Raw genomic sequence first — 9,278 nt, forward strand, 5'->3', positions numbered from 1 at the left:
ACCAGGCCTGGTTTGGAAATAGACAAGCAGTCATCGGTGCAAGTACGATAATCACTCAAACACCCATGTTAGAAGTGTGTTGTCTTCAGGGCTGTTGGTGTCAGTGTTGTGTGTGTGTGCTTGTCCCTGATCTCATACATCAGACAAATGTGCACACAAAACACATATTTGAAATCCTAGTTCAGGGTTAGTACACTTGAGCACAGGGCAATGGCTTACTTCCCCTTCTCTTTCTCTGTCTCATATGCACAACGTAACTTGTAGAAATCTAAGAACTGAATGAAATATTACGCTTATTATCACTGTGGGCTTTTCTGCTCTTAGTTTTCCAGAGCCCAATATTCAAATGTACCCCAAGTAAATGGACAAGCGAGTAGGTTTTGCTGTTGTGAAGATTCAGGCCTGAAAAGGAGCCAGAGCATTTCTTCCCCAAACTTTTGTTGTATGTGTCTTTTTCATTTTCCCCATAGGCTAGTTCTGTGTTGTTTTATGTACATGTCCCTTGTTGTTTCTTCCATGTGGTTTCTTTGTCTTTCAGCCTCTTATCTCTTTGTTTCTTCCCTTGCTCTCCTTCTATTTTCTCTCCCATTCTCTCCCTCGACTTCCTGCTATCTCTCCCCCTCACTCACACCCTCACTCAATCTCTTTCTCTCCCCTCCCTCCCTCCCTCGCACTCACTCTCATTCCCTATCTCTTCCTCCTCCCCCCTCCGCTCCCCTTTCTCTCTATCTTTTTCATTCTCGCAGCACTCCCAGCTGCTGATGATTGATCAAGGTTTTCAAGGTTTGCCCTTTCCTGTTATTTAGTAGGAAATGTTTATGCACAGTCCTCAGTCTTACAGTCACAATTGGCACGTGTCCACGCTGTGTTTGTCTTGCCCGCCCGCACCTACTCATGCATGTCTCAGATGGACTTTTTTTCCACACGATTCCCTTGTGTTTACTAGTTAAGGTGAGGTAAGCTCCAGCCTAATGGAATACCTGTATAATTATCAGGATCATCTTTAGTGACGACTACTTAAACACACAACCTGTACTCAGTCCGCAGGTACTCTGCCGCACTGTTTCTCAACACAGCCTGAAAGAAATCTGGAAGTTCAATAGTTAATGTCTTCCCTTGCTGTTTTTCCTTTTCCTCACACTCTCTGTCTCTCTATCTCCTTTCCTCTCTCCATTCCCTTTGCCCCCCACCTCCTCCTTCATTCTACACCCCCTTCCTTTTTTCTCTTTTCTCTTGCTGATGGACTCTTCTTTTTTTTATTTTCACACTCCACCATCCCCCTTTTTTCTTCTCTTTCTCTCCTTCTTTCCCTTTAGCACCCCCACACCCTGCTCTTCTCTTTCACCGCATTTTCTTTCAACCCTCCCTCTATCTTTCTTCTCATCCCCCCACCGCCTATCTTTTTCCTCTCTTTTATTCTTTTTCTTTCTTTTGCCACATCTTTTCTTATACCCCAGCCACCCCCCTCCTCATCATCCCGTTCTCCTTTCCCTTCTTCCTCCTTTTTTTTGCTGCATTCTCTTTTTCCCTCCCCCACCCAGCTCTCTTTCCTCTCTCCCTTTTTCTTTCTGTCCCTCACCCCCCCTTGCTTCCTCCACTCAGCTTCACTCCCCCTCCTTCTGCTTCTTTCTTCCTTATTCTTTCTTCCCCACGTCTGTCTCCCTCCCTCCCTTCTAACTGCTTTTCTCTCCTTTCTTTCTTTTTCTTTTCTCACTCTTTTTTTCATCTGAATTTCTCAGACAGTATACTTCAGGCTGTCTAAATAGTTAATTAGTTTGAATCTAGAAATAATGGCAGCAAACTACTCGCCGTCTCTTTGGAAAGTTAAAATTTTTGTATTTCTCAGACATTATCCGTTGTCTGACTGTTTTCAACTGAAGATGCACCTCCACCCATAGCGTCTCTGGGTGTTTGTGTGTTGTGACAGTGTGTGTGTATACAAATGTGTATATATATATCTATATATATAGATATATATATTTATAGATAGATATCAACACGTGTGTGTGTGTATATAGATGAATATATACATATATTTATCTGCATGCAAAAAGAGGAACTACTGATTAGCTTATAAAATTCTTTGTGCATTTGAGAAGATTCTCATAGAAAAAGGAAATGCAAAGTAAAGTATGAAGTGTGATCAAGAAAAAATAGAGCCTGCATGCCTTAAAGAGAAATGTGTGTTGAAGGGTCATGCCGAATTGTATGTAGTGAGAAAGGGAGATAAGATGTGTGTGTGTTTGTAAGAGAAAAGAAGAGAGAAAGAGAAGTGAGATGGGAAGGAGAGGGTGGGAGGAAGAGAAAGAAATGGGGTGATGCTGTGTGTGTGCGTGTGTGTGTGTGTGTGTGTGTGTGTGTGTGTGTGTGTGTCTATGGTGGGGCGGAGGGTGTAGAGGGGGGGGCAGGCACAGTCAGTTCTGATAACAGCAACAGTAGGAGGAGGATGAGCCGTGGGACCGCCCCACTCTCCCACAGATATAAATAGGAGGTGGGTTTTTTTACTCCACTCATTTCTCCTGAAGGATGAGATCCCTGAAACACCTAAAACATCACTCCAGGAACAATGTGGTGAGTTTCTGAAATAGAAGTAGAGGGAGATGTTTGGAAGGAGATGGTGATTACTTGTGTTGCAGTTTGTTCATGAGGTGTTTACACTTCTGTCCGCGTGCGCGTCAGAAGAGGAAGCAAGATTACTTTTCACATTCGTATGAGTGCTGCAGTGGAAACATCTTTTCTAAAAGAACAGTTGTTTTGTGTCTCTGTTGCACATTTTCTGTTTTCTGCTCTAATTGTTTGTCCTTAGGTGTCTTTCAGCTGCAACTTTTAATGTGAAAGTACGCTCTCTTGCAATTATTACTCCACCTTCTCTGTCTACTTGTCATTTGTCTTTTTCTCTTTCATTTTGTCAGCCTTTCATTTTGCTGTGCTTTTTCTTCTCTCTCACAGCTCCCCCTCCCTCCTTCCCCTCTTTCTCTGTTACTCACTCTGTCTTTCTGTCTCTCCGGCTGCCCCCCTCACACACTCACACCCCCTCTCCTTTTCCTTTCTCTCTTCCCTCCCCTCACATGCTCACTCAATCTCTCGTTCCCCTTCCCTCCCCTCCTCCCCTCCCCTCTTTCTTTATCTTTCAGCCCCTCCATCTCATTTCTCTCTCTGTCTCCCTCCCTCCACTCCTCCCCCGCCCACAGCTCTTTCTCCTTCTCTTCATACCTCCCTCCCTCTTTTCTCTCTCTCTCACACACACACTTTCAAACACACACCCAGTCTCTTTCCTTTTCTTTCTCACAAACACACAGTCTGTCTCTGTCTGACTACTTTAAAAGCAGTAATTATAAATGACGTGGTTATCAGGGCATCCAGGTCTACTCCCCTCTCCCATGCACTCACACACAAACACACACACCTTTATTCCTGCTCTCTATCTCCTCTTCCTGTCTCCCATTTTCTTCCATGCACTCTTTTCTTTTCTCTCAGTATTGTATCAGGAAAGGAAGCAGCTCTTTCTTATGTGGCAGAGTGAAGGCTGGAGTGCTGTCTGAGAAGAAACTAGGGGGTCAGAGCTTCGCACTATACATTAACCTACCAGTCAGATTTATGCTGAGAAATAACCTGAAACCAGTGGCATGCAATATGCCCTTCTCTTTTACCACACAGGGCCAGTTTGGTAGTTCAACAATTTCTGTCCCATAGTTTTGCTGTTCTGCTTTTACAGGCTGCCGGGTAAACATGAATATGTGGGTCTGAAACACTTCTGAACCATACAATTATGTTAGTGAGCCTTATGCATGGGTCTGGAATACAGAATAAGCTCAAAGCTCAATCAAATGTCTTTTATGGTTATGAGACTTTCTGCCGGCATATATCATCTTGTTAAAGACGCCCGGTGTTGCAGGCGTTATAAAGTTGTCTTTTGCGCAGAGAGGCTTCGCTCCACATGAATGGGACAGATTGCTACAGTGATGGGCTGACTTTGGTCGGCCAGGCTGTCCCAGGACCCCACAGGAAGTGCTGAGGACAGTCCACGGAAGTCAACTTCCTGGCTGGACCTGCATCCCTTGTTGTGTTCTTTATTATTCTAAAGCCTGTCAAGGAAGGAAGTGGGGTGCTAACACAGATCTGCCTTATCTCCTCAATCTAATGTTCTGTGGATTCAGAGCAAAGACACAAGGCGTAGTCTGAGTGCTGCTTTCACAGAGTAGCCCTTAAAAACAGGATCTTAATATTCTCATAAAGTCCAGGGAGTGAAGCCTTTGTAGCTTCTGTCTGTATAAGATATAGAATTTCAAGATCTATACTCTATGATAATTTCACTGTTAGGTTACAACGTTATGAGACTACAGTGGGCAAACAAGGTTAAATGAGGAAATGATGTGTAAGGCTGCTTTCGTAAGACTGAAATAATAAAAACACAGTTACAGAACTATTCGTGCGGTGCATCTGCATAATTTTAGACTTAAGTTGTATGCATTTTTTATCTTTTTTTTCAGGAGGAAGAGAGTAGCCGCTTTGTGCGGGCCTACCCAAAGATGACTGAGGGCCATGTCGATGTGGGCACGCAGACGGAGCCTGTAGTAGTGCTATCTCTGGCTCAGGCTGCCGTTCTTGGCCTCATCTCCCAGAACGAAATATTTGGGGCCACCATTGCCCCAAATGGCTTTTACACCGGGGAGCCAAGAGAGTGCCCGCCTCCTCCGACTGAATCAGTAGAGTATGAGTATGCTGACCAGCTGATAGGAGCTAATGGAGACTACCTGGCAGAGCCTGCTGGAGAGCCGGAGCCCCAGCCCCACTGCAGCGAGAGAAGACGCCCCGGGCCTCGTGGGAGGATCAAGAGGCTAAGGACTGATGGAGAATCAGATCCTCACCCACACAAAGAACCTGCTCCACAAGCTCAGGTTAAAGGTGAAAGACTTGAGACTGATAACCCTCCTTCCTGCATTCACATGAACAGCAGGCATAGTCCTGGCAAGTCAGAGGATACAGCCACCCAGCAAGGTTCTCTAAAAGAGGAACAGGCCTGCGGAAACTGTCCGTCATGTGTGAGAGATACATCCAAGCCACAAACAGACAGACTGCCAGAACAAAAGCAAGAAGACACTTCTGGTCCGGAGAAAGAGAGGAAGGAAGAAGAGCTGGTCGTAGGAGAAGAAGAAGAGGAGGCACTCAACCTCAAGACGAGTGGAGACACTGGGAGTCCTCTGGAGAACCGTTATTATGATTCCAATGAAGTGGCCTATGAGTCCACTGACATGCCGATGACGGGAGAGTACGAGGAGAACGGCCAGGCCATGCTGTGGTCAGACCCAGAGGGCCTCGCCAGACGAATGCAGATTGACCGTTTGGACATAAATGTACAGATCGACGAGTCTTACTGCGTAGACGTGGGAGAGGGTCTGAAACGTTGGAAGTGTCGCATGTGCGAGAAGTCATACACGTCAAAATATAACCTAGTCACCCATATTCTGGGCCACAATGGAATTAAGCCCCATGAATGCTTACACTGTGGGAAGCTTTTCAAACAGCCGAGCCACCTCCAGACTCACCTACTCACCCATCAGGGAACCCGACCCCACAAGTGTACCGTTTGTGAGAAGGCCTTCACGCAGACCAGTCACCTGAAGAGGCACATGCTTCAGCACACGGACGTCAAGCCCTACAGCTGCCGCTTCTGCGGTCGCGGCTTTGCCTACCCCAGCGAGCTGAGAACGCATGAGAACAAACACGAGAATGGTCAGTGTCACGTCTGCACTCAGTGCGGCCTCGAGTTTCCAACCTATGCCCACCTGAAACGCCACTTAACCAGCCATCAGGGCCCCACAACATACCAGTGCACAGAGTGCCACAAGTCCTTTGCCTACCGCAGCCAGCTGCAGAACCACTTGATGAAGCACCAGAATGTGCGGCCTTATGTATGTCCAGAGTGCGGCATGGAGTTCGTCCAGATCCACCACCTTCGACAACACGCCCTCACTCACAAGGTACTGGTGGCACACACCCTTGCACCCACGGTACTGAAACCTAATGATGTGCCTTTGTCTAAAATTATGTTCTGAAAACACAACTGTGATCAGGCAGGCCTAATGCTGCTATTCGACATCAATAAAACCTTTATTTGAAATAGAAAAATCTCATTATAAACATACGTATCTTAGCTAATTTCAAACAAAGTCTGCTGTGTTTCCTCATGGAAACATGGGGGTGAAAGGCACACTTGCATCACAGGCTTTTCTCCAAAACCAGTTGCTTTGTAAACATAGTCTTCAAAGGCCTTGCGTTTTTTTTGTGTGTGTGGCTCAACTACCCCCCACCCCATCCCTCCCTACTTGCATGTGTTTTGTGGTGAGTGTCGTTTGCAAACCTTCTTCCCTTTGTGTCTGATGAATTACTCTTTTTTTCCATTATATAGTCTACTTCGTTCTATAGGGCTTCTATTCACAACGTGTGCTTTGTGGAATATGAAAATAAAATAGGATAAATGCCGAAACCTGAAAAAAAAAAAGAGTTTTTTATTTACATTGAGAGTCTGTCTTCCTCATCTAACAACAAACTCTACACGAGTTGGACCAAAAGCCAGACTGCAAATGCTCAAACACATGCACACATGTGAGCTCATCGTGACTCACTATTTATTTTCCTCTCAACCATATCATTTGCCAAATGAATTAAAAGGCCCTCAAAGAACACACTTTGTTTTCTCAGGGTATGAAAGAATTCAAGTGTGACGTCTGTGCCAGAGAGTTCACCCTGTCTGCCAACCTGAAGAGACACATGTTGATCCACGCCAGTGTCAGACCCTTCCAGTGCCACGTCTGCTTCAAGACTTTTGTCCAGAAGCAGACCCTGAAAACACACATGATTGTCCACCTTCCGGTCAAGCCTTTCAAATGCAAGGTGGGTAAAGCCAGCGACAGGGTTTTTTTTTTGTTTGTTTTGTTTCATTTCAAGTCAGACTGGATCCCATTGTGAAGGAGAGGTACTGACGACTGGACTCTTGTCTCACAGGTGTGCGGGAAGTCATTCAACAGAATGTACAACCTCCTCGGCCACATGCATCTGCACGCAGGCAGCAAGCCCTTCAAGTGTCCTTATTGCACCAGCAAGTTCAACCTGAAGGGCAACCTCAGCCGACACATGAAAGTTAAACACGGCATCATGGATGCCTCAGTAGACGGACATGGTGAGTAACTCAATCTTTTGTCCTAATGATGCTGCTTTGAAACAGATTAAACTTGAGTTTGTTGATGGGTTAATAGTGGCAAATTCCTAAGTGAGACTTCATGTTGTATTATTGCCACTCTCTCTGTCCCCAATGCACTTTGACTCAGCATGTACTGTGATCGAGAAGCCAAGTATTTTGATTTTTCTGTCACTCCAACTGCGTGTGTTTAGTAAACATAGCAGTGCCTGGATTAGACATGCCAGTCTATATTGGGTGGAGACTGAGACAAAGGAGGGGCGATCTACTGGCTGTCCTCACTGTAGCCATGTCTTTAAGGGGGAGCTCCATGTGTGTACGTGTGTTATTGAGGGCAACGTGGGATCATAATTGTCTGTCCCTCCTTTGTCAGAACCCCCTCAAGAGACAGAAGGGCAGGAGGACTATGAAGAGGAGAGTTTTGAATTCAGCGAGCGAGAAAACCGGGCTAACAACAACAACACACCAGACGTGGCTAAACTATCTCAAATGGAGTATTACAGCACCTATGGGAAGAGTGCAGGGCGCTTCAGCACTGCATGAATTATTAAAATAACCCCAAAGTGAATATGTGTGATCTAATGAGAGCCGGATTGTTTATTTTGGCTGGGTTTTTGCTGTTAAAGACATAATACTTTGATTCCTCTGATGGGCGTGAGGAGACCCAGCAAACTGCAAATCAACATGCACTGTTAGTTGGCATAATGCAACTAAATTTTAACATTTATACTTTTATTCTCATTACTATTTTCATCTAGGGCACTGCAAATTCTCAGATTACCCGAAAAAGGATGGTCATAAATAGTAGGAGTCTTTCAGTAAGAACACAGTTGCTTAGCAAAAAGATCATCTGAGCTCCATTACAAAAGCACATTTTCAGGAACAAGCGTAGTTGTGTGTGTCACACTGTACTTACTCATTCAGACAATCCTGGTCTGCTGGGCTACACCAATGTAAGGGATGAAGGAACGGAACAAGTGTTCTTTCACTTACCAAAGCTTATCAAGATGTTAATAGCTCACTTTGATTTTATACTGTGATTAATTCAATTCCAGGTCTGCAAATTTGTACATAACTGTACAGAGTATCAGCCCTCCCGTATGTTTGCTGGTACTGTAATCACTGCGTTGCACTAAAGACCGCCGTGTCTACTTTTTACATTTCTGCATTAAAAAGCGTCACACTGTATTGATCTCTTGTCTATGAATGTAACTCGTTTCTGTGGAATGTTTTCAGACGCATACGAAAACATTATGACCTTTTTAATGTTAGCGGACTTCATTTTACCAAAGAACTGGATTCAAATCTTGCAGCTACGGGTGTCCGGCGGTCGTTCTCCTTACAGTTACATTGAGCTGCGACGCCGGATCTCTTGGGGTCCAGTTGCAGACCCTCGTGAAATTACATTCAGGTTCCTCCACCACCCATCTGTAGATCTCTTCAAAAGATTACGACAGTGAACAGACTTTGGTGCAGCATCTCCTTAAACAAACCTCATCGCTCCCCCTCGCCTTCACAAGGCTACACTGCAGCATTTTTTCCAAAAGCGATGCAAACCCTGCATTTCTATTGCAGTTTTTGTTTTTTCTTAAATGGATGAATCTCAAGAACTGTCCCCAAAAAGTCGGGACAGAAATATTAAGCGCCCCGATGTCTGTGAGAGCATGCCATCCATCATGCTGTACACTGGTCTCATGTGATGGACGACAACCTCCCAACATGTGACAGGGTCGTGGACCTTGTGGAAAATGATTTGGAAATGTTCAATATATTCAGTTTCCCCACTGCTTAGCTTCTCAAACTTGTAGCCTGCAAACAAGGTATCCATTTGCGATGTTGATATAGTGCATTTAAAAAGGGAAAAAATAAAAATAAAAAAAAATGCTCATTTTTGTGAGTTTTCAAGCTTCTGTGTTAACTCCGTCACTACTGTAGTGACGATACAAAGGGGGAGGTGTTCAGCTTAAATAGCTTTCAGTATTAGACTTTAGTGTGAAGAAAATATGAATAGAATTGTATGTATAATGTTGTGTACCAGACAAAACTGTAAAATAATAAATTTATTTACCTTTAAGCTTTT

The 9,278-nt window shown here is 44.6% G+C and overlaps 1 protein-coding gene across 1 annotated transcript; it reads left to right on the plus strand.

Annotated features, from left to right (window-relative positions):
* Window positions 1-2,516: 2,516 nt before the first annotated feature.
* znf710a (zinc finger protein 710a) lies at window positions 2,517-9,272 on the plus strand. Its single transcript, XM_075469833.1, has 5 exons — window positions 2,517-2,571; window positions 4,491-5,981; window positions 6,703-6,894; window positions 7,006-7,180; window positions 7,572-9,272. The coding sequence occupies exons 1-5, from the start codon at window positions 2,527-2,529 to the stop codon at window positions 7,739-7,741; spliced, it is 2,073 nt and encodes a 690-aa protein (XP_075325948.1). The 5' UTR covers window positions 2,517-2,526; the 3' UTR covers window positions 7,742-9,272.
* Window positions 9,273-9,278: the final 6 nt, after the last annotated feature.

The sequence above is a fragment of the Odontesthes bonariensis genome, chromosome 7 (genome assembly GCF_027942865.1).
Source record: "Odontesthes bonariensis isolate fOdoBon6 chromosome 7, fOdoBon6.hap1, whole genome shotgun sequence".
NCBI classification, from domain to species: domain Eukaryota; kingdom Metazoa; phylum Chordata; class Actinopteri; order Atheriniformes; family Atherinopsidae; genus Odontesthes; species Odontesthes bonariensis.

Bases quoted from the DNA above. Each gene is read 5' to 3' on its own strand.
- znf710a (XM_075469833.1), top strand. From the start codon at position 2,527: ATGAGATCCCTGAAACACCTAAAACATCACTCCAGGAACAATGTG. The intron at 2,572-4,490 runs GTGAGTTTCTGA...CTTTTTTTTCAG, and splicing joins ATCACTCCAGGAACAATGTG to GAGGAAGAGAGTAGCCGCTT. The intron at 5,982-6,702 runs GTACTGGTGGCA...TTGTTTTCTCAG, and splicing joins AACACGCCCTCACTCACAAG to GGTATGAAAGAATTCAAGTG.